We start from the raw sequence: 25,498 nt of genomic DNA on the forward strand, positions 1-25,498 counted from the left end.
TAATTGGACAAGAGGAACATCTCGAAGTAACCTGACGAGGATAGACTCACCTGGATGAAGAGATCGTGCCGGTCTCGAAGACAGATCAGAAGGGTAAATATTTGTGTAGGAACAAATTTTATACCATTAGGTGAGTGTCTATTAGGTAGTAGGTATATCAACTATAATAAACTCTAGAAATAGGATCAATAAAACAATAACAGCAATATATTTTCATATGAAAGATAGGAGCGAAATCAGATGCATATGGTAAATAAAATAAATATCTTATTTGAAAATTGCATGGAAATATGGAAAATTATGTACAATAATAATATTGGATAATAGACGTAGATTTTCAGTAAGACGGTGATGTAGAATCTGAAAGGGAAATATTTTGCCTTTAAGCACAAGTTCCTTGAGGAACGCCAGTCTTTTAAAATCATTATACACTTCATGTCCAAGAACATGTGTCACACGTGTAAGAATCTATGTCACTTCACCTTGATAAGGAACAGTCTATTAGGGACACTAAGTGTCCCTTGAAATCACTATGTATCGCACTAGGGTCAACACAGGGACCTGTTTGAGTTAGTCCCGAAAAAACTCACTGTTCCACGCGGCACTAAAGAGCCGGTTTCATCATGCTACCTGCTGCAACCACGAATCTCTTGACTTCGTGCACCTGCTTCGAATAGTGTTTGAAGAAAACTCTAGGTGACCTCCAGCCTGTGAAGGATTGGAGACTTTCAAAATCCATTCCTTGGAAAAAGTTCAGGGAAGAGGCGACTTTCCTAGGATCATGACCTGCGGGTGTACTGTCAGGATCCGCTCTGCGAATGAAGTAGGTGATTTTCGCTCTTAGTTGTTTTAGTGACAGGTCACTACCCGAAGTTTCTCCTTTAAAAAGTTGTCCTCCGCCTAAGTCTGATGTTCTTTGAAGATAGACCTTAAGACTCTCCACTGAGCATAGAGAGACATCTTCCTTCAGGGGACAGATTCTCCAAGGGCCCCATCTTTTGGTGGGAAGTTCATTTTTAGCGAGAAACGTGGGGTCAGGGAAGAGGGTAGGTTCCCCCATGTCGGCGAACTGTATCTGGCCCTCTTCTCTTGATAATGCCACTATTTCACTGACTCGGGCTCCCGAGGCGAGAGCAAAAAGGAAGATCACTTTTTGAGTCAAGTCTTTCAGAGGGCAAGATTCGTTGTCCATGCTAGAGGCAAAATGGAGCACCTTATCCAGGGACCAGGTGATGGGTCTCGGTGGAGGTGCTGGACGGAGTCTAGCACACGCCTTCGGGAGTTTATTGAAGATTTCGCTGGATAAATCTATTTGGAAGGCGTACAGAAGTGGTCTAGTCAAGGCCGATTTGCAGGTGGAAATCGTATTGGTTGCTAAGCCTTGTCCAGGAAGGTGAATAAAGGAGATGCAAAAATCTATGGAGATTTCCGTAGGGTCTTTTGCCTTGACGAAGGATACCCACTTCTTCCAGGATGATTCATATTGCCTTCTGGTAGACTTTTTTTTGTATTCCTCTAGGAAGTCCAAACTTTTCTTCGAGATCCCAAGCCTTTTCTTCACGGCTAGGGAGAGAAAATCATGAGATGTAGGTCCTTGACTTTCTTTGATGAAACGAAGACAGTCGACTTCTGCACCTGTTGGGAGAGAACTGGGCTCGGCAGGGGGATCAGCTTGGGCTGTAGCTCCAGGACTAGGGGGAACCAGTTGCTCCGGGGCCACTTGGGAGCCACTAGGGCTGCTGTCCCTTTGAAGGTTCTCAGTTTGGAGAGGACTTTCAGCAGAAGGTTGGGAGGAGGGAACAGGTAAATCTTGGACCATCTGTTCCAGTCCAGGGACATGGCGTCCACTGCTTCCGCTTTGGGGTCCTCGTAAGGGGCCACATATCGAGGAAGTTGCTTGTTGTCGCTCGTCGCGAAGAGGTCGATCTGTAGTTCCGGGACTTGACGAGAGATGAAGGAGAATGATCTTGCGTCTAGGGACCATTCCGACTCTATGGGGCTTGTCCTTGATAGAGTGTCTGCCGTCACGTTGCGGAATCCTTGTAGGTGAACTGCAGACAGGTGCCACTTCTTCCTGTCCGCCAGGCGGAAGATGGGTAATAGCACCTGATTTATGTGGGGCGATCTCGAGCCCTGACGATTGAGACATCTGACTACTACCGAGCTGTCCAGAGTTAGACGGATGTGTATCAAGATGTTGATGTGAAACGTCTTGAATAGGGGAGACCATGTTCCTTGAACTTGTCGTTGATGGGAGTGACCCCCCAACCCTCCAGAGAAGCGTCCGTGTGGATGTTGAGCGATGGAGAGGGAGGTTGGAGAGGGCTGGATCTTTTCAAGGTCCTTGCTTAGAAGGGAGCGAAGCCTGTTTGGTAGGGGTCTCTTGAGATCTCTTCGAGCGACGGATGGGTTTCGTCTCCAGACTCCTGAGGCATCCTTTAGCTGTGCTCGTAGCACTGGGTTTGTCACTGAGGTGAACTGTAGGGAGCCGAGAACTTGCTCCTGCTGTCGTCTTGAGATCCGTTTGGATTTGAGATGTCTTCTGACAGACCCTGCTATTTCTTTCCTTTTCTTCAGTAGGATGGAAAAGTGGTGTGACTGAAGATCCCAATAGATTCCTAACCATTGGAACTTCTGAGCTGGAACGAGGCGAGACTTCTTGGTGTTTATTTTGAAACCCAGATGTTCCAGGAACTGGGTCACTTTGCTGCAAGCTCTCAAACATTCTTCCGGCGAAGTCGACCAGACCAGCCAGTCGTCGAGGTAGGCCATCACTTGGACGCCCTGAAGGCGTAGCTGGTGGACGATTGTTTCTGCTAGCTTGGTGAAGATTCTCGGAGCCACGTTGAGCCCGAAGGGCATGGCTCTAAAGGCGTAGCTTCTTCGTTGGAGCCGGAATCCTAGGTAGAAGGAAGAGTGGTGGTTCATTGGGATGTGCCAGTAGGCATCCGCCAGGTCTATTGAGACCGTGTAGGCTTTGCGAGGCAGTAGGGTTCTTATTTGTTGAAGAGTCAGCATCTTGAATTTGTTGTTCGCAGTGAACTTGTTGAGGGGGGACAAGTCGAGAATGACTCTGAGTTTGTCTGAGTCTTTCTTGGGAACACAAAACAGTCTTCCCTGGAACCTGGTGGACTTTACCCTCTTGATCACCTTCTTGTTCAAGAGTTCTAGGACATATTCTTCCAAGATGGGGGTTTATGGCTGGAAGAATTGGTAGAAGGTTGGAAGTGGTTGTGTCCAGCTCCAACCCAGTCCCTTCTTGATGATGCTGTGTGCCCAAGGATCGAAGGTCCAGCGATCCTGAAAGTGGCGGAGTCTTCCTCCCACCGGAAGCACTTCATTGCTTCTGGTTTCCCGAGGGTTTGCCACCTCGGCCGCTAGCTCCCCTTCCTCCTCTGCCCCTGGAGGGACGGTGAGAGGAGTCTCTGCTGGAGCCTCTACCTCTGGGACGAAAGGTAGAGGACTGTCGTTCGTAGGCAGGGGTGAAGACCGGTGATTGCGACACCACCGGTTGGGGGACCAACTGAAAGGTCTGTTGTGGCTGTGCAACCACTTGGGGAGTAGCAGGAGCCGGAAACTGGCGTTTTTGTTGACGCTGCTGGGGTCTAGGTTTGGAGGATTTCCTCTTAGGCTAAGGGCCTTCTTCCTGAGAGGATTTCCTCTTGCGGGACATGCCCCACTTATTGAAAAGGTTCCGGTTCTCAGAAGCGGCTTTGTCCACGATCTCTTTCACCGGAGCAGATGGGAAGAGATGCTTTCCCCAGATGTTGGAGGAGATTAGCTTCCGGGGTTCATGTTTTACAGCCGCGTTGGCAAACACGAATTCTCTGCATGTTCTTCGGGCCCTGATGAAGCTGTACAAGTCCTTCATCATAGTCACTAGGTGGGTCTTCGCGAGAACCATATATAGATCTGGGACTCTAACGTCCCCGACCATGACCTCGAGCTGAATTTGGTGAGACAGGGAGGCAGCTAGTCTCTCCTTGGTCTCCTGCTCCCGATGGAGAAGCTGGTCGTTCAGCTTCGGAAGATCTTCGTTGAACTGACGTCCAGCCACGTCAGGGTCCAGTTTCCCGACCGTGAAGGTAAACTGGATGTCTTTCCAGAATCTGTCGTTGGGGGGAAGGGCGAGGGAGAGAAGCCTACACTCCTCCAGGGTAGGGTAGGGCTTTCTTTCCTCCACCGCCTTCATGACCGCATGGAAGGCCTTTTCTACGAAGGGAAAGGTCGCAGAAGCGGGAGCAAGAAAGGACTGGTGCTTCTTACTCAGTGCCGGCATTTTTGAGTTGGTGAAACCGCGACTCTTAAGGCAATCTGCCAGCATGGCTTGGGCTTTTGAGTGATCAAACACGATCACCTCTTTGGGCTCAGTCTCCTTCTTGAAGGCCGGTTCGGACCTGAGTCGGACGTAACAGTCCGAGTAAGTCTCAAAGTTAGGGAAGAATTCCACTTCTTCCAAAAGGATGGACCCTAACTTGTCGTTGATGAAGATCTTTCCCGTCGTAATGGGCATATGCTCGGCGTACCTCCAGGGGTTAGACTCCGAGCAGGAGGGAAGGTCCTTTACCGAGATCTTCTTTGGTTTCTTCCATCCCATCAAACGACTTGTGAGCTCCGCTGAATGCTTATTGAGCTTCTCGTCCATCAATGCCACCAATACCCGGATGGCATCTTCTGTGGCGGGTAGCAGGGGCTGCGAGGCGGCGGAGGTGGAGGGGACTGGCTCCTCGACCAGTACAGGGGCTGCTGGAGGTGGTGGGGTGACCTTGCCCTCCGAATCAGGGTACTCCACCTGATCCTCTTCTTCCTCCAGATCCTCACCCATGAGGGTCCTCTCGGTGTTGTCGGACACGTTCGACATCTTCTCCACCTCGTCCAGACGACACTTGCTAAGCATGGTCTCGATGTCGGGCTCAACAGTCAGTTGAACCAAGGGGATCTGATCCTGGAGATCCACAGAATCTGCTGATGTTTTTGGGAAAAGCATGGCCCTCATCTTCTCATTGGGGAGATACGGCCCGGTGGCATTCTTCTGGAAATCGCGCACCCACTTGTGCAGTTTCTCTCGAGCATTGTCCCTGGCCTCCACGGACGGAGGGTTGTCAAACGCCTCATCAAGGAGGCCTTTGCAGATTGAGCAGGACTGTGGATCCCAATACTTCAGGTTGCCCTTTTTTGCTGTACAGGGGGCGTGGGTCCTGCACGCCTTATGCCCGTAAAAGTCCAGGCGGAACTCCACAGAAGGAGTTCTCACACTTCAGGTTCTCTTCCTGTAAAAGAAAGAGAACATGAGTACATGGAAAACAGAGTTATGGCTTACATTACTCTTAAAATGAAGATTCACTAATCTGTAGCATTGTGTTTTATGTGAGCTCAGGATAGGTGAGCTAGAAGAGAAGTAGGAAGACACATACTATACTTGTGAGTCCCTTCCAGCCAGTTACCGTGACCTTTTCTGCCGACAATTCCTTAGGACCAAAGGTTCTAGGGGAGGGAATGGTATCCTTATGGGGGAGCCAAACTTAGGCTTCCTTATAGAGGAATTGTCTACAGAGTGGAGAGGGTCTGAAATCGTTCAGAACCTAGAGAAAAGAGGGGGAAAATAGGGTAAACTCCCTTATATTTGGGTAGGTCCTGGCAAGAGACTGCACTGAGAAGCACAGAGTAGGCTATGCAGGAAACATTGTACTGTACAACCGTACACCCCAGCCACTGTCTTCAAGGTATGAAATAGCAAAGAAGATCAATCTGGTTATACGGCTGTATAGGTAGACTGCCGGCACGGGGCCGGCAGCCGGGGGAAGGGGTGCTAGTCCATGGAAGCCGCAGGAGCGTCGCCAGCAAGCCAGTGGCAAGCCGGAGGCCGGTCCGGTGGGGTGAATCCATCTAAGGCTACACACTGAGCAGCAGAGAGGTAGGAGACACCTATAAGGGCGACCGCCGGCACGGCGGTAGGTCGCTGGCAGGGCGGTGGCCTCCGGCAGCCAGCAGGCTGTCGGCATTGGTGAACCTAGCTGGGTACATAAGATGGAAGGTTGTCTGAGAAGTCGGCGGCAGCGGCGGCAGTGGCACCAGCGGTGGCAAGGGGCGGCGGCCCCCGGCAGCCGGCAGATTGTCGCCTTAAGTAATCCTCAGATAGGAACATCCTATGTAATAGGAAAGTCACCTGGGGTGCCGGCGGCTAGCGCTGGCAGGCGGAGGCGGCAGTGGACCGGCACCATGATAGAAGAGAGAAAGATAAGGAGGGAGTGGGGAAGGGTAATGTCCGATACCTGACCGGCTTCCCTCCGGAAGGAATGCTCTCATGATAGGAGAGGATATGCCTATCACCCAGCGGCAGTGAGCCGGCAGACGGCTGGATGACTATGGTAATCCAAGGGAGGATCAGAGGACACTCAAAAAGGGGGGGGGGAGGGTGATCTTCCGCCGGAAGGCCGGCTACCAACACTACCCTATAGTTTGACTATGAGGGGGAAGTGTAGCCGAGTGGCCCGCCAAGCAGGAGAGCACAGCTTAACCTACAATTCTCCCCAAGGGGGAATTGTAGGACAGCGGACAGGGGTGTGAAGGCAAGCTGACACAAAGGGATAGAGTGGGGGTAGGGGTCTGAGGGAGCAGAAGAGGGCGCGACCCTAAAGCTCCCAAGGGGTGGGGGAATCTGTTAGATGCTATACTACCCAGGCAGGAGAGAAGCGCTCTCCAACCCTAGGGTAGGTTAGCTCAGAGTAGGAACAGCACTAGTGTACTGTCCTAAACTATAATAAAACAGAATCCCCCAAAGCCTAACCTAAACCAGGAGAGCTTCTCCTAGATTAAGGAGGGCTGGGAAGACATATCGCTAGGCTACAGGAGGAAGGGACGTGTCCCAACCAAGAGCAGTCTAGGGGGAAGGGCAGGGCCCCTCCACCTTCAGTCTCAGTCGATACCTAAAGGGAAAGGCGATCCCTAAGGGTGGACTGTGATGAACGATAGGTACTCTGGGGTTCTGTCCGAGGTCCCCCAATAAACTATGGGAGGGAAGAGGGAAGAACGATCTAGCCTAAACTACCCGAAAATATTTCCGGGTAAGGGGCAAAGATATAGCAAGGCTACCCAGAGGGAGGTTACCCAAAGGTAACAGGGCAGATAAGGAAGCATAAAAGGGTCCCAACATTGGGTTAAGGATGTGACATAGATGGACCAGGCACAGTCCCTTGTATGGTCCCTAGAAGGCGAAAGATATGTGCAACACTGAATCTTGTATGTTTAAAAAACGGATTTTGAGCGTAGCGAAAAACGGATTTTGAGCGAAGCGAAAAATCTATTTTTGGCTGAGATAGCCATGTCGTCCTGATGGAAGGTTCCTTCAGTAGCTTCCCAGGGTATATTTAACTACAGTGGATATTCCCAGAGAATTAAACTAAAGGTTATCACAGAATTCTAACTTCTGGTGCGAGTACCCTAAAGGTTTCCCTCTAGGATATCGTATATCAACAGGGGACGCATGTATGAACCCGCCACATAGCTATCTGCACCCCATATAGAGTTAACACTTCGATATGGAAAGGTGGCTGAGTAACTGAGGAGCCGTTCCAAAGTTACTCTCATCCGTGGCTACTTTTGGTACTCGAGACGTAAACAAACGGGCGCCATTGCTAAATGACGTCACGTCCGTCCTCATCCTGAGCTCACCTCCTACCAATCTCCGCGATACAGTAGGTCAGGGAGGGGCCTGAAAGGCTGAACTAGAATAGACGGGAGGGTCCATCAGGGCGACATGGCTATCTCACCCAAAAATATATTTTTCGCTTTGCTCAAAATCTGTTTTTTGGGCTTAAGCCATGTCGTCCTGATGGAAGTGTACCAGAGAATTAATGTATCGTGGATTATTTCCCCTTTAATCCAAGTGCCAAGGGCTTCGAACAGTATTATAGTACATGTCCTTACCAGAGATTCTATGATGAACTGGTTTCCTGCCCCCCTGGCAGGGAAGTCCTGGTGGACAATAGGAACATCTCGAAGCGATCATTGAAGAACTACTCACCCGGTGGAGAGATCATGCTGGTCTCGGAGACAGGACAAAGGTTAATATTCGAGTAGGAATATTATCAAGGCATAAGTGAGTATATAACATAATTACTTATATTATTCTTTAGATCATACATTAAAGAGGTAAATGAAACTATAACAATCGTATATTTCTTAATAAGGAATAGGAGCGAAAGGAGACGCACATGGTAATAAAATAGATATTTTATTTTTAAGATTGCAGATCATTATAGAAGTAATTACAATAATGATTATAGAATTTATTTACAGTAATAATGAATAATGTACATAGAAATGAAAGACGGTGATCTTGAGTCTGAAAAGAAAAGTTTGCTTTTTAGAAACACAAGTTCCCAGAGGAACACCAGTCTTTTAAAGTTCAAAAGAAAAACACTCCATGCCCTAGGGCATGTGGCACGCATGTAAATTTCTATGACATTTCACCTTGGTAAAGAACAGTCTATTGGAAACACTAAGTGTCCATTAAATCACTATGTATCACGATAGGGTCAATACAGGCGCCTTTAGAGTTAGAGTCCCAAGTAACTCACAGTTCTATGCAGATTTAAGCAGCAGGTTTCATAACACTACCTGCCGCTACCACGAAAGGTTTCACTTCGTGCACTTGTTTTGCGTAGTGCTTGAAGAAAACGCGCGATGATTTCCAGACTGTAAAGCTCTTGAGGCTTTTGAAATCCATACTCTGGAAGAAATTCAGAGAAGAAGCGACTTTCCTAGGATCGTGACCTGCTGGTGTACTTCCTCCTTCAGGGGGCAGATTCTCCAAGGGCCCCATCTCTTGGTGGGTAGTTCATTCTTGGCGAGAAACGTCGGATCGGGGAAGAGGGTAAGATCTCCTGTCTCGGCGAACCGGATGTGACCCTCTTCTCTTGATAATGCCACTATTTCACTGACTCGGGCTCCCGAGGCGAGAGCAAAAAGGAAGATAACTTTTTGAGTCAGGTCTTTTAGAGGGCACGAATCGTTGTCCAGGCTAGAAGCAAAATGGAGCACCTTGTCCAGGGACCAGGAGATAGGTTTTGGTGGAGGTGCTGGGCGTAGTCTAGCGCATGCCTTTGGCAGTTTATTGAAGATATCACTGGATAGATCAATCTGGAAAGCGTATAGGAGTGGTCTAGTCAAGGCCGATTTAAAAGTGGAAATCGTGTTGGCCGCTAAGCCTTGTCCATGAAGGTGAATTAAGAAGGACATGCAAAAATCAATGGTGATTTCCGTAGGATTTTTTGCCTTGACGAAGGAAACCCACTTTTTCCAGGAAGATTCGTTCTGCCTTCTGGTAGACTCTGTCTTGTACTCCTCGAGGAAGTCTAAGCTTTTCTTCGAGATCCCAAACCTTTTCTTTGCAGCTAAGGAGAGAAAATCATGAGATGAAGGTCCCTGACTTTCAGTGATGAAGCGAAGACAGTCGACTTCTGTCCTTGTTGAGAGAGGACTGGGCTCGGTAGGGGGATCAGCGTGGGCTATAGCTCCAGGACCAGGGGATACCAATTGCTCCGAGGCCACTTGGGAGCCACTAGGGCCGCTGTCCCTTTGAAGGTTCTCAGTTTGGATAGGACTTTTAGCAGAAGGTTGGGAGGAGGGAACAGGTAGATCTTGGACCATCTGTTCCAATCCAGGGACATGGCATCCACTGCTTCTGCCTTGGGGTCCTCGTACGGGGCCACATATCGAGGAAGTTGATTGTTGTTGCTCGTTGCGAAGAGATCGATCTGAAGTTCCGGGACTTGGGGAGAGATGAAGGAGAATGATCTTGCGTCTAGAGACCATTCCGACTCTATTGGGCTTGTCCTTGATAGAGCGTCAGCTGTCACGTTGCGGAATCCTTGTAGGTGAACTGCAGACAGGTGCCATTTCTTCCTTTCTGCCAAACGAAAGATAGGGAGAAGCACCTGATTTATGTGGGGCGATCTCGAGCCCTGACAATTGAGACATCTGACTACCACCGAGTTGTCCAGAGTCAGACGGATGTGGATCGAGGGAGGTGGGGAGAGTTTCTTCAGGGTGAGAAGAACCGCCATGGCCTCCAAGATGTTGATGTGAAACTTCTTGAATAGGGGAGACCATGTTCCTTGAACCTGCTGTTGGTGGGAGTGACCTCCCCAACCCTCCAGTGAAGCGTCCGTGTGGATGTTGATCGATGGAGGTGGGTGTTGAAGAGGGATGGACCTTTTCAGGGCCTTTGCTTCTGATCACGGCTTGAAAAGTAAGCGAAGTCTGTTCGGAAGCCGTCTCTTGAGGTCTCTTTGAGCGATGGATGCGAATCGTCTCCAGACTCCCGCGGCATCCTTTAGCTGTGCGCTAAACACTGGGTTTGTCACTGAGGTGAACTGTAGAGAGCCGAGGACTTGTTCCTGTTGGCGTCTTGAGATCCGTTTGGATTTTAGAAGCCTTCTGACAGACCCTGCTATTTCCTTCCTTTTCTTCTGTGGAATGGAAAGGCGGTGTGACTGAAGGTCCCAATGGATTCCCAACCATTGGAACTTCTGAGCTGGAGAGAGGCAAGATTTCTCGGCGTTTATCTTGAAACCCAGATGCTCTAGTAACTGGGTGACTTTGTTGCAGGCTCTCAGACAATCTTCGGGCGATGTCGACCAGACTAGCCAGTTGTCTAGGTAGGCCATCACTTGGAGGCCCGGAAGACGTAGCTGTTGGACGATTGCGTCTGCCAGCTTGGTGAAGATTCGTGGAGCCACGTTGAGCCCGAAGGGCATGGCCCTGAAGGCGTAACTTTTCCTTTGGAGTCGAAATCCTAGGTAGGAGGAAGCGTAGTGATTCATTGAAATGTGCCAGTAGGCATCCGCCAGGTCTATGGAGACCGTGTAGGCCCTGTAAGGCAGAAGGGTCCTTATCTGTTGCAGAGTTAGCATCTTGAATTTGTTGTTCGCAATGAACTTGTTGAGAGGGGACAAGTCTAGAATGACTCTGAGAACACAAAACAGTCTCCCTTAGAACCTGGTTGACTTTACCCTCCTGATCACCTTCTTTTTCAAGAGTTCCAGGACATATTCTTCCAGGAGGGGGGTTGACTGTTGGAAGAATTGCTGGAAGGATGGGGGTGGTTAAATCCAGCTCCAGCCTAGTCCTTTCTTGACGATGCTGTGTGCCCAAGGATCGAAGCTCCAATGATCCTGGAATTGGCGGAGTCTTCCTCCCACCGGAAGCACTTCATTGCTTCTTGTTCCCGAGGGTTTGCCACCTTGGCCGCTGGCTCCCCTTTCTCCTCTGCCTCTGGAGGCACGGCGAGAAGAATCTCTGCCGGAGCCTCTGCCTGAGCCCCTACCTCTGGGAAGAAAGGTAGTAGAATGCGACACCACCGGCTGGGGGACCAGTTGAAAGGTCTGCTGTGGCTGTGTGGCCACTTGGGGAGTAGCGGGACCCGGAAACTGACGTCTTGGTTGACGTTGCTGGGTCTAGGTTTCGAGGATTTCCTCTTAGGCTGAGGGCCATCATCCTGAGAGGACTTCCTCTTTCGGGACATGCCCCACTTGTGGAGAAGGTTCCGGTTCTCCGTGGCAGCTTTGTCCACTATCTCTTTCACCAAGGCGGATGGGAAGAGATGTTTGCCCCAGATGTTGGAGGAAATCACTCACGGGGTTCGTGTTTCACCATTGCACTGGCGAATACGAATTCCTTACAGGCTCTGCGAGCCCTAGTGAAACTGTACAGATCCTTGGTCACAGCCGCCAGGTGTGACTTAGCAAGGACCATGTAAAAGTCCGGGACTCTGGTGTCCCCGGCCATGAGTTCTAGCTGTACCTCATGTGACAGCGAAGCGGCGAGTCTCTCCTTAGTATCCTGTTCCTTACGAAGGAGATGATCATTCAGTCGTGGGAGGTCCTCGTTGAACTGACGACCAGCCACATCAGGTTCTAGTTTCCTTACCGTGAAAGTAAGCTGGACGTCTTTCCAGTTCCTGTCATCGGGGGGAAGGGTGAGGGAGAAGGGTCTGCACTCCTCCAGTGCAGGGCAAAGCTTCCCTTCCTCCACAGTCTTCATGACCGCTTGGAAGGCCTTTTCAGCGAAAGGGAAGGTCGCAGTAGCTGGAGCAACAAAAGTTGGATGCTTCTTGCTCAGCGCTGGCATCTTGGAGTTTGTGAAACCCCGACTCTTCACTGCTTGAGCTAGCATAGCTTGGGCCTTCGCGAGATCGAACACTATCACTTCCTTAGGTTCGGTCTCTTTTTTTGAGGCTGGTTTGGACCTGAGCCGGACGTAACAGTCCGGATAAGCCTCGAAGTTTGGGAAGAACTCCACTTCTTCCAGAAGAATAGAGCCAACCCTTTCACTAATGAAGATTTTGCCAGTAGTGATTGGCATATGCTCGGCGTATCTCCAAGGGTTAGCTTCCGAGCAGGTGGGGAGGTCCTTAACCGAAATCTTTTTCGGTTGTTTGAAGCCGACGAGAGTCGTCCGGAATTGTTCCTGGGTCTCTCTCAGCTTCTTGTCCATGAGGGCTTCAAGTATTCTGAAGACCTCTTGAGTGGCCGATGGAAGAGGATCTGGGGTGGCGGAAGTCGAAGGAACAGGTTCCTCGGATGGCACTGGAGTTGGTGGGGGAGCAGGAGTGACCTCGTCTCCGAGTCAGGATATTCCACCTGATCTTCCTCATAGTCAAGCTCCTCGCCCATGAGGTTCTTCTCCGTTTCTTCTGACACCTCCGACATATGTTCCACGTTGTCGGAATCAAGATGGCACTCAAGCATGGACTGTGCCATGATGATGTCGGGTTCGACCACTATTTGGACAGTGGGAATTTGTTCTCGAGGGATCAGCGAGTCCTTGGATGCTTTCGGAAAAAGCAAAGCCCTCAAATCTTCATTGGGAAGATACGGTCCAGATGCGTTCTTTTGGAAGCCTCGCACCCATTTGTGCAGCTTCTCTCTAGCGATGTCCCTTACCTCCGTGGTAGGAGGATCGTTGAACGCCTCATCAAGAAGACTCTTGCAGACTGAACAGTTCTGCGGATCCCAGAGTTTAAGGTCGCCTTTCTTGGTAGCGCAGGGGGCGTGGGTCCGTGCCGGACCCACGCCCTGTGCCCGTAGAAGTCCGGGCGTTTAACTCCACAGAAGTTACTTTCACACTTCACATACTCCTCCTGTAAAAGAAAGAGATCATGAGTACATGGAAGGCATAAGAATGACTTACATTACTCTAGACTTAAGAATAACTTAATCTATAATAGTTAATGTTCAAGATTGATGAGCAGGAAGGGAAGTAGATAGACACATACTTGTGAATCCCGCCCAGCCGGTTACCGTAACCTTATCTGTAGACAACTTCTTAGGACCCGAGGGTCTCAAATGAGGGAAAATCCATATGGATGAGTCAAGCTAGGCTTCCTAAAAAGGAATTGTCCGCAGAGTGTAAAAGGATCTGAGACCACTCAGAGCCTTGAGGGAGAGGGGAAAATAGGATAAGCCCCTTAGTAATATGTAGGTTCCGGCAAGCGACTGCACTGAGATGCACAGAATATGCTGGAAATGTTGTAATGTGCAATCAAACAGCATAGCCACTATATTAGTTGGTATAACAATACCTATATGTAGGTGGCCAGGCTATCTGGCTGCATCAGATTGACTGCCGGCATGGTGCCGGCAGAAAAGGAAGGGGTACATGTCCCTTAGCGCCTCATTAGGGGGCGCCGGCAGGCCGACAGCATGCCGGAGACCGGTCCTGCAAGGTGGAAAACATCAAAGAGGACACACTGAGCAACCGAGATGGACAATACCACAGTGGCGACCGCCGGCACAGCGGCGGATCGCCGGCAGAGGCGGTGGGCTCCGGTATCCGGAGGCTGACGGCATGGTGAACCTTAGTTCAATTCATAAGATATATATATATATATATATATATATATATATATATATATATATATATATATATATATATATATATATATATATATATATATAAAACGGATTTTGAGCGAAGCGAAAAATCTATTTTTGGGTGAGATAGCCATGGCGTCCTGATGGAAGGTTCCTTTTTGGTAGCTTCCTTGGGTAAATAACTACTAAGATATTCCCAGAGAATTTAACCACAGGTTATCACAGAATTCTAACTTCTGGAGCGAGTATCCTAAAGGTTTCCCTTTAAGACATCGTATATCAACAGGGGACGCATGTATTAACGCGCCACATAGCTATCTACACCCCGAACAGAGTTAATGCTTCGGTGTGTAAGGGCTGAGAATAGCTGGGAGCCGTTCCATAGCTAATCTCATTCGTGGCTACTACTGATACTCGAGACGTAAACAAACGGGCGCCATTGCTTAAATGACGTCACGTCCGTCTTTATCCTGAAGCCAGTTGCTTGCCCATCACCATGATATAGCAGAGCAGGGTGGGACCTAAAACTGGACGAAGTAGCAGGGAGGGTCCATCAGGACGCCATGGCTATCTCACCCAAAAATAGATTTTTCGCTTCGCTCAAAATCCGTTTTTTTGGCTCAAGCCATGGCGTCCTGATGGAAGAATACCAGAGAATCAATGTATCGTGGTAGATTTTCCCCTAATAGTAAGTGCCAAGGCATTGACAAATTAGCATAGTAATCTTGGTAAAGAACCGTAGGGAAGAAGCATCCTGCCCCCCTTGGCAGTGAAGTTCCCACGGGCCATGCCGACGTCAAAGTGGTATTGAAGGGCTATTCATCCTGATAGAAGAACTTGAAGAACTTGGAGATGAAGCCGAATGTTTGGTATTTATATAGGAACATTCTGAAAAGCAGACCAGTGGTGGTTGGGCACTGTGTGTTGAGAAGGATGATTCATCTCCAGGGTATGAAGAGTAAGTATTCGTATTGGAACATTACATAATCAGAGTGAATATAAATTAAGAGTTAGTATCTTAATTTCTCCATAACCATAAGGAAAAGGGGATAATAAAACTATGACAGGCATGTATTTCATAGTAAGTAGGAGCTGATTGAGACGCACAGGTAATAAAATAGAAATTTTATTTCACAAATGCAGAAATTAAATAAATTACAGCAATAAGTAAAGTTCATTTACAGTAATTATAATGTACATAGTAATCAAGACTTGCTCTTGAATCTGAAAAGGAATTTCAAGTTTATTAGTAGGCACTCGTTCTCGAGGAACGCAAGTCTTTGATTAAAAAACACATCATGCTCAGGGCATGCGGCACTTGTGTGACAACTATGACATTTCACCTGGGATAAGAACAGTTATATAAGCACTAAGTGTTTTCGACATCACTATGTATCGCTCGAGGGTCAACATAGGCACCCGAAGAGTTAGAGTCCCAAGTAACTCACTGTTCTACGCAGAGTTAGGTGCAGGTTTCATAACACTACCTGCGGCTACCACAAAATGTTTGACTTCGTGCACTTGTTTCGCATAATGTTTAAAGAAAACGCGCGAGGACTTCCAGCCTGTGAAGTTTTTAAGGCTTTCAAAGTCCATACTCTGAAAGAAATTCAGAGATGATGCAACTTTCCTAGGATCATGACCTGCGGGTGTACTGTCAGGATCCGCTCTGCGAATGAAGTAGGTGATTTTCGCTCTTAATTGTTTCAGTGACAGGTCGCTGCCCGATGTTTCTCCTTTGAAGAGTTGGCCTCCACCAAAGTTCGAAGTTCTGCGAAGATAGACCTTGAGGCTCTCTACTGGGCATAGAGAGACATCTTCCTTCAGGGGGCATATTCTCCAGGGGCCCCATCTTTTGGTGGGTAATTCATTTTTGGCGAGAAACGTCGGATCAGGGGAGAGGGTAACGTCTCCTGTATCGGTAAACAGGATGTGTCCGTCTTCTCTTGATAATGCCACTATTTCGCTGACTCGAGCTCCCGAAGCAAGAGCAAAGAGAAATATAACTTTCTGAGTCAGATCCTTGAGAGGGCATGAATCATTATCCAAGTTGGAGGCGAAATGGAGCACCTTGTCTAGTGACCAGGAGATCGGTTTCGGTGGGGGTGCGGGGCGTAGGCGAGCACATGCTTTCGGTAGTTTGTTGAAGATGTCGCTGGACAGATCAATTTGGAAAGCATATAGAATTGGTCTGGTCAAGGCCGATTTGCAGGTTGAAATCGTATTGGCTGCTAATCCCTGTCCATGAAGGTGAATAAAGAAGGACATGCAGAAATCAATTGTGATTTCTTTAGGATTTTTTGTCTTGACGAAGGAGACCCATTTCCTCCAGGATGATTCGTATTGCCGTCTTGTGGATTCGGTCTTGTATTCCTCTAGGAAGTCCAGACTTTTCTTCGAGATCCCAAACCTCTTCTTTGCGGCTAGGGAGAGAAAATCATGAGATGAAGGTCCTTGATTTTCGATGATGAAGCGAAGACAGTCGACTTCTGTACTTGTTGGGAGAGAACTGGGCCCGGGAGAGGGATCAGCTTGGGCTGCAGCTCCAGGACCAGGGGGTACCAGTTGCTCCGGGGCCACTTGGGAGCCACTAGGGCCGCTGTCCCTTTGAAGGTTCTCAGTTTGGAGAGGACTTTCAACAGAAGGTTGGTGGGAGGGAACAGGTAGATCTTGGACCATCTGTTCCAGTCCAGTGACATGGCATCCACTGCTTCTGCCTTGGGGTCCTCGTACGGGGCCACATACCGAGGAAGTTGATTGTTGTCGCTCGTTGCAAAGAGATCTATCTGAAGTTCTGGGACTTGGTGAGAGATGAAGGAGAACGATCTTGCGTCTAGAGACCATTCCGACTCTATCGGGTTTGTCCGAGATAGAGCATCCGCTGTCACGTTGCGGAATCCTTGTAGGTGAACTGCAGACAGGTGCCACTTCTTCTTCTCTGCCAGACGGAAGATTGGGAGAAGCACCTGATTTATCTGGGGCAATCTTGAGCCTTGGCGATTGAGACAACGAACTACCACCGAGTTGTCTAGGGTTAGACGAATGTGGATCGAGGGAGGCGGGGATAATTTCTTCAGAGTTAGAAGGACCGCCATGGCCTCCAAGATGTTTATATGGAACGTCTTGAACAGGGGAGACCAGGTGCCTTGAGCCTGTTTTTGGTGGGAGTGACCTCCCCAACCCTCCAGCGAAGCGTCCGTGTGGATGTTGAGTGATGGAGGAGGGTGTTGGAGAGGAATGGACCTTTTCAGGGCCTTTGCTTCTGACCACGGCTTTAGGAGAAGTCGAAGTCTGTTTGGAAGCCGTCTCTTGAGGTCTCTTCGAGCGATGGATGCAGAACGTCTCCAGACTCCCGCGGCATCCTTTAGCTGTGCACGAAGCACTGGGTTTGTTACTGAGGCGAACTGTAGAGAGCCTAGAACTCGTTCCTGCTGGCGTCTTGAAATTCGTTTGGATTTCAGCAGTCGCTTGACAGACCCTGCTATTTCCTTCCTTTTCTTCTGGGGGATGGAAAGGCGGTGTGACTGAAGGTTCCATTGGATTCCCAACCACTGGAACTTCTGAGCTGGAGAGAGGCGAGATTTCTTCTCGTTGATCTTGAATCCCAGGTGTTCTAGGTACTGGGTGACTTTGTTGCAAGATTTTACACAATCTTCGGGCGATGGAGCCCAGACTAGCCAGTCGTCGAGGTAGGCCATCACCTGGACGTTTCGGAGGCGGAGCTGTTGTACTATGGCGTCCGCCAGCTTTGTGAAGATCCGAGGGGCCACGTTGAGGCCGAAGGGCATGGCCCGGAAGGCGTAGCTTTTTCTTTGGAGTCGAAATCCTAGGTAGGAGGAAGCGTGATGGTTCATTGGAACGTGCCAGTAGGCATCCGCCAGGTCTATGGAGACCGTGTAGGAACCTCGAGGCAGAAGGGTCCTTATCTGTTGAAGAGTCAGCATCTTGAACTTGTCGTTCGCTATGAACTTGTTGAGGGGGGATAAGTCCAGAATGACTCTGAGTTTGTCGGAGTCTTTCTTGGGGACACAAAACAGTCTCCCTTGGAACCTGGTGGACTTTACCTTCCTTATCACCTTCTTGTTCAAGAGATCTAGGACATATTCTTCCAGAAGGGGGGTTGATTGTTGGAAGAATTGCTGGAAGGTTGGGGGTGGTTGAGTCCAACTCCAGCCTAGACCCTTCTTGACGATGCTGTGTGCCCAGGGATCGAAGGTTCAACGATCCTGGAATTGGCGGAGTCTTCCTCCCACCGGAAGCACTTCATTGCTTCTGGTGTCCCGAGGGCTTGCTGCCTCGGCCGCTAGCTCCCTTTCCTCCTCTGCCTCTGGAGGGACGGCGAGATGCGTCTCTGCTTGCACCTCTGTTTGAGCCTCTACCTTTGGGACGAAAGGTAGTTGTCTGTTGCTCGAAAGCAGGGGTGAAGACCGGTGACTGTGACAACACCGGTTGGGTGACCAATTGAAAGGTCTGTTGTGGCTGAGCTGGCACTTGGGAGGTAGCGGGTCCCGGAAACTGACGTCTTGGTTGACGTTGCTGGGGTTTCTGTTTTAGGGATTTCCTCTTAGGTTGAGGTCCGTCGTCCTGAGAGGGTTTCCTTTTTCTTGACATGCCCCACTTGTGGAGAAGGTTCCTATTCTCCGTGGCGGCTTTGTCGGTGATTTCCTTCACAAGGTCAGAAGGAAAGAGGTGTTTACCCCAGATGTTGGAGGAAATCAGCCTCCGGGGTTCGTGTTTCACAGTGGCACCTGCGAACACGAATTCACGACAGGCTCTCCGAGCCTTCATGAAGTGGTACAAGTCTTTCATCACGGTTGTCATGTGGGATTTGGAGAGTACCATGTAGTGGTCTGGTACTCTGGTGTCACAGGCCATAATTTCAAGTTGGACTTGGTGAGACATGGATGCTGTAAGATACGCCATAACGTATTTCCAAGAATTTCTTTTTTGTGTTCTTTGTTAACCATGAGGATTAATTTAGTTTTCCTTTACGTTCTCCAGGACCAACTCTAAGTGCTGAAAACATAACCTTATATGGGCATAGCGATGGTCTAGCTCCATGATTGGTCGGCTCAGAGGGGCATCTCGCGCTAGACAGAGTGACGTCACGGCCCCGGACCTTGGCAGTGCATGGCTGTCCGCTGTGGTGCGAGCATCTCTGTGCTCAGCTTTCTGTGTTGACTGATGCAGTGATTTAGGAGTGTCTCTCCGTGTGTGAAGGACCAATCACACATTTGGCTTGATAACTAATCACTCGCAGGAGATTAACGGTACCACCTGTGAATGTTCTTTGAACTGAACTTGAAACAGAATTGGCGTTGGGAAAAGATGTAAGTCTATTATTTATTGTAATGAACCCTATTGCAATTCATGTAATCCTGTACCATTGCTGTATTTTCTTTATTGACTTGTATTTATGTATTATAATGAACCCTATTGCAATTAATGTAATCCTGTACCATTGCTGTATTTTCTTATTGACGAGCTGTTTTTTTTTGTTTGCAGCTAAAACCTCGTCCGATATACAAGTTGTACTCTTCTAATTATAAAAGACGTGAGTTTTCAAGACCTACACGCCAATAACTTAGAACTTTAGCCGAGAGAGTGAACCCCTCTCCGGTGTTCTACAGTTTTAGATCTTTACACAAAGTGGGTCTCAGATGACTGATTGTAACCTGACTATCAAGAAGTGAATCTTTCTCAGACGTTGACGCCGAGCTGGGAACATCGTCATCATGTCGGAGAGATCATTAAAATCAAGAACGTCATCCAAGAGCGACACAAGCGAGGTCCGCCGAAAGCTGTTAGAAGCGCAAGCTAACTTAGCCAAGGTTCAACTGAAGGCACGCTTAGAAGCGGAAGAACGTGCAGCCAAGAAGAAAGCTGAAGCTGATGAACTCGCTGCTCAGAGAGATGCCGAGGATCGGGCCGCTAGAGGGCTAGCGGACGCTGCATTGCTGGAGGCCGAGCTCGAGGTTCAGAGACAGCAACTTGAATACGAAATTAGATCGGAGGCAGGAGAGTCGCAATGTGGTTCGGAAGTGTCTTCACATGCCGGAAGCGTGAGAGTTTCCAGTGTAAAGGTCATGGAGACTGAACATGAGTCTAGGATCAATCAATGGAGGCTAAGTGTCGCCCACCACCACGAGAATGACCCAAGTGCTATGCGGACATTGGACCCTGTAGAACATACAAGAGGACCAGAATGCCATTCTACACCCATGGAAGTCCACTCACGGCCATTGGATCCCACCTCAACTCCTTTCGCACCACGACATGCCACATTTGAACCCTCTGTTACTAACCCCTTGTCCAACAACTCTCAAGTGCTTAAGGCACTCGAATGCACTCTTGCTAGCAGCAATGAGTTGGCGCGGACAACGCTGTTACCACCTACTAAACTTGAGCGCTTTGGAGGCGACTTCACCAAATTTAATTGGTTCAAGATGTCCTTCAAATGGCACATTGAGAACAATACCTCGGACCCCGAGCGCAGGCTGAACCACTTGTATCATATCCTAGATGGGCCTCCGAGAAACCTGGTTGAGCACTGCTTGCACCTGTCACCGACAATTGGGTACGATGAAGCTTGGAAGCAGCTGAGTGAATTCTACGGCAGAGAAGTCGATGCTACCGAAGCTTTTATTCGTCAGCTTCTCGAATGGAAGGAAATCCCAGCAGGTGATAGCGAAGGTTTAATGAACTACGCTTCTTACCTAAAGAAGGTGAAGGCAGCACTGGGTGCAAATTACACTAGAATTGAGCTGCAAGAAACTATGAGAAAGATAGTGGAAAAGCTCCCTCACCCTCTTCGGGTAAGATGGGTCTCTAAGTACCTGGAACATGAACACAAGCTTCCAGCCCTGATCACCTTTGTGGAGAGACAGGCACTGGTCGCTAAAGAATTGAAGTACTACGAGTGCGACCGTCGTCCATCCAAGGGCAAACCTGAGGACACGAGCAAGCCGATTAAAGCTAAAGGCTTGCCTGTTCACCACAGCTCTCCTTCCGACAATGGGATATATTGCGTATACTGCAAGAAAAATAAGCACGGAATTCAGTCGTGCCACCGATTCCAAAGCCTCAATTTGGATGACCGCTGGAATGCTGTGGTGGATGCCAAACTCTGCTTCAGATGCTTAAATGTCGCGCACAATCACGAAGCCTGTGAAGAAGAATCTTCGTGTGGCAAGTGCGGCTTGGGGACGCATCACACGCTCTTGCACTATGTGAAGAAAACCCCTTCAAGGGACAGTACAAACTCCAAGAGAGCAACTGTGTACAAGACATCTGACAAACCTAAAGCGGAGGCCGGGACGACTAGCAATGCACCACCTGATAGAACTAGCACCGAAACCGCTCTAGAGGCTGGGACTCCTGCGACGACGGGGCACGTACACGCCATGTCCACTGACCGACGACCTGATGGTCGTACAATGTTGAAGCTTATCCCAGTCATGGTGAACGGAACGTGCACTACGGTCGGCTTCATAGATGGAGGAGCCGCACCCACGCTAGCCGCAAGGAGCCTAATAGATCGGCTAGGTGTAACGGGAAGGCCTTGCAACCAGACCATGGTGACAGAGGCCGGTACGTTCGACTGCAAGGAAGTGGTCCAACTCACCCTTGGTAACATCAACGGAGGTGAGGAGGAAGAACGAGTAAAAGAAGTCTTTGTTACTGACAAAATTAATGTGTCGACGGACTACATAATGCCTTCGGACTGGCTGAAGAGATGGCCACACATGGCAGACGTAGAGCTGCAAAGCTTGCCAACTGACCACGAACAGGTCGAGCTAGTGATCGGGTTAGACACGACCCTGAATCGAGTCATTCTGGAGCAACGCCACGGCACTGCCAATGAGCCATCCGCCTACCTAACCAAGCTTGGTTGGGTGGCTTTCGGTCCTACTGGAGACCGGTCTGCATCGGAGGTCTCACCCGTGCATCATGTTCATCGAAAATTTGACCCTCAAGACTTGACAGAGTTACTGCAGAGTCATTTTAATAGAGATTTCTTCGAAAAGGAATCCCTCTCCAAATTGGAAGATTCCCTAGAGGATAAGAGATTCTTGGCCACCTTGAATAACACGACACAGCATCGATATGGAAAGTACGTGGCCAAGCTGCCATTCAAGGACTCTACTCCTCTACCTGATAATATGAATATGGCAATTCGACGAGCCCGAAGCTTGAAAAGAAGACTAGACAACGACGAAGCTTACAAGACATCCTACGTAGCTCAGATGGAGAAATATACTGATAAGGGCTACGCTGAAAGGGTTCCTGTAAGTCAGCTAGACAGGGAGGACGGGCGCGTATGGCTTATGCCGCACCACTCTGTCAGGCATCCTGTCAAACAGAAAGACCGAGTGGTCTTCGATCTGAAGGCAAGGCACCGAGGAACATCTCTCAACGAACATCTGATGCAAGGCCCCGACCTCACCAATAGCCTGACGGGTGTTCTCCTGCGTTTTAGAGAGGGTCAACATGCCATCACAGCAGACGTGCAGGAGATGTTCCATCAGGTGAAGGTACCTGAAGAGGACAGAGACTGCCTGAGGTACCTCTGGTGGCCAGAAGGTGTCACCAGCAAAGAACTGCAAGTCTTCAGAATGACGTCCCACGTTTTTGGCGCAAGATCATCGCCGAGCGTCGTTAACTTCTGCTTACGCAAAACGGCCCTGGACTTTGGAAGCATGTATAACGAAGAAGCTTCTAACTCTATACGTCGCAACTTCTACGTCGACAACCTCCTCAAGGCGATGGATGATGAGGAAGAATGCATTAAACTGACAAGAGATCTGATCAACCTGTGCAGGGATGGAGGTTTCCGTCTTAACCAATGGACCTCCAGCAGCAAGCAAATTCTAGCTGCGATCCCCAGAGAAGAACGAGACGACTCTGTGGCTGTCCTAGACTTGAATAAAGATGAGCTGCCAACTGAACGAGCCCTGGGGATCCATTGGAATATGAGCATAGACGTGTTCACGTTCAGAATCGTCCTTAAAGACAAGCCTTTCAACCGACGTGGTGTGCTCTCTGTTGTTGCATCGATCTATGACCCCTTGGGCTACTTATCCCCCGTCACTTTGATCGCGAAGATCCTGTTGCAAGAAATGTGCCGAAGGAAGCTCTCGTGGGATGAGGAGATGTCTGCTGATGAACTTGTTCGATGGAAGACCTGGCTTGCGCAGTTGCCACAACTGGAAGAGTTCCAACTGCGAAGGTCCTTCATACCACCAGACTTCGGAGATGTTGACACCCTTCAGCTGCACCACTTTGCAGACGCAAGTCAGACAGGCTATGGTGTAGTCTCTTACTTGCGTGTAGTTGGTGTCAACGGAAAGATTCATTGCACTCTTGTCATAGGACGGGCGAGAGTCGCCCCTCTGAAAAGGACCACCATCCCTCGTCTTGAGCTGACGGCGGCTGCTATCGCTGCACAGATGGACTCAAAGCTGAAGACTGAGCTCGATCTGAAACTGGCCCCGTCAGTCTTCTGGACTGATAGCACGTCAGTACTAAAATATCTCAGAAATCCGACTGCGAGGTATCAGACCTTTGTGGACAATAGGGTCAATCTCATTAGGGATACATCCGACATTATGGCTTGGAGATACATCAATACTACTGCGAACCCAGCAGACCTTGCGTCACGTGGCCTCTCCGTCGCTGACTTCCTCCAATCATCTTTGTGGTTTTCAGGACCAGATTTCCTCAAGATGGACGAAACGCACTGGCCAACCATGCCCGAAGATGTTGTCAGAGGAGAGCTTGATCCAGACGCCGAAGTGAAGACTTCTCTCGTCTTCGATATAACGAAGAAAGAACCAACGTTCATTGAATCAATAGCGACAAGATTCTCCTCCTGGTTGAAGTTTGTCAGGACCGTCGCGTGGATGACAAGATTTATCCGCCACATGCAGAAGGCTCGCCCATACAGCGGCGACTCACTCTCGAGTGCGGAGCTGCGTACCGCGGAGAATTTGATCTGGAGACTGACCCAAAGCCAAGAGTATGAAGAAGAGTTAAGCACCCTCTCGAAGAAGGGAAGATCGCTGAAGAGGTCTAGTAAATTAATCAAGCTGAGACCATTTCTCAAGGATGGATTGCTCCACGTTGGTGGTCGATTGCAGAAATCAACACTGGCAGATACGGCCAAGCATCCGATCATCCTACCCAGCAGTTCTCCGGCGGTCAAGCTTATGGTGAGAGCCACGCACGAATCCTGCGGCCATTGTGGCCAGAACCACCTGATGACCCAGTTGAGGACAAACTACTGGATCGTCCGCGGAAATGCGATCGTCAAGACTGTCATTCGAGAATGCTTGGTCTGTCGCAGACTAAGTCGTCGTCCTTTAGTTCAGGTGATGGCTGAACTGCCATCCGACCGGCTTTGTCCAGATGAACCCCCCTTTACTAACACTGGGTCGGACTGCTTCGGACCGTTCTTAGTGAAGCAAGGAAGGTCCACAGTGAAGCGTTGGGGCGCTATCTTTACATGCCTTACCTCGCGAGCAGTCCACCTGGAAGTGATCGATACAATGGAACAAGACTCCTTCGTCAACGCCATCAGGCGTTTCGTCGCTCGCAGGGGGCCTATCAAGAGAATGTGGTCCGACAACGGGACCAACATTGTGGCCACGGAACGAGAGCTAAGAGAAGCTCTCCAGCGCTTCAACGAAGGAGAAATCAGAGACACACTCTCGATCCGAGGCATAGAGTGGAACTTTCATCCACCACATGCCTCACACTTTGGCGGAGTGTGGGAGCGTCTGATCAGGTCCGTCCGAAGAGCCCTCACAGCGGCCTGTCTCCAACAAGTCACGACTGATGAAACGCTTCGCACTCTGTTCTGCGAAGTGGAGGCTGTTGTTAATAGCCGACCTCTGACGAAGATCAACGACGACCCGAACTGCCCTGTCCCTCTCACGCCTAACATGATCCTAACTTTGAAAGGGTCACCCGATCCCTTCACATCCACATGCAAGAAGGACATGTATGTGAAGAGGCGATGGAGACAGGCACAGTTCCTCGCTGACGAATTCTGGCGCAGGTGGATACAGGAGTATCTCCCCCTGCTTCAGGAGCGCCAGAAGTGGTCAGTCCCAAAGCGTGACATCAACGTCGGTGACATCGTTCTAACGCTGGACGAGCGGCTTCCCCGAGGCAGCTGGCCTCTAGGGAAAGTCATGGAGGTCACTCGGAGCGCTGACGGTCGCGTACGTCAAGCTTTGATCAAGACTGAGAACGGCGAGTTCAGAAGGCCTGTGCAGAAACTGTGCCTTCTCTTGGAAAATGATAAAGGCGATGATATAAAGTGATGTATATGAGGTGTTATGAGCGTACGCCGAGCGCTGCTCGCTGCATTTTGTAAATTTTGAATTTTATTATTTGAGTTGAAAATATAGCAAGGTCATTTGAATGAAGTAACCCAAGTGATGCCGTATCTACGGAAATATTTAGCCCATGACCAAATAGGGGGCAGTGTAAGATACGCCATAACGTATTTCCAAGAATTTCTTTTTTGTGTTCTTTGTTAACCATGAGGATTAATTTAGTTTTCCTTTACGTTCTCCAGGACCAACTCTAAGTGCTGAAAACATAACCTTATATGG

The 25,498-nt window shown here is 49.3% G+C and overlaps 1 protein-coding gene across 1 annotated transcript; it reads left to right on the top strand.

The window, feature by feature from the left end:
- The first annotated feature begins 19,612 nt into the window (after positions 1-19,612).
- LOC137655357 (uncharacterized) lies at positions 19,613-25,204 on the top strand. Its single transcript, XM_068389250.1, has one exon. It carries the CDS (start codon positions 19,613-19,615, stop codon positions 25,202-25,204), a length of 5,592 nt encoding a protein of 1,863 aa, XP_068245351.1.
- The last annotated feature ends 294 nt before the right edge of the window (positions 25,205-25,498 follow it).

Source organism: Palaemon carinicauda, chromosome 16, assembly GCF_036898095.1.
Source record: "Palaemon carinicauda isolate YSFRI2023 chromosome 16, ASM3689809v2, whole genome shotgun sequence".
Classification (NCBI taxonomy): Eukaryota; Metazoa; Arthropoda; class Malacostraca; order Decapoda; family Palaemonidae; genus Palaemon; species Palaemon carinicauda.

Coding starts and splice junctions, on each gene's coding strand:
- LOC137655357 (XM_068389250.1), top strand. CDS start 19,613: ATGTCGGAGAGATCATTAAAATCAAGAACGTCATCCAAGAGCGACACA.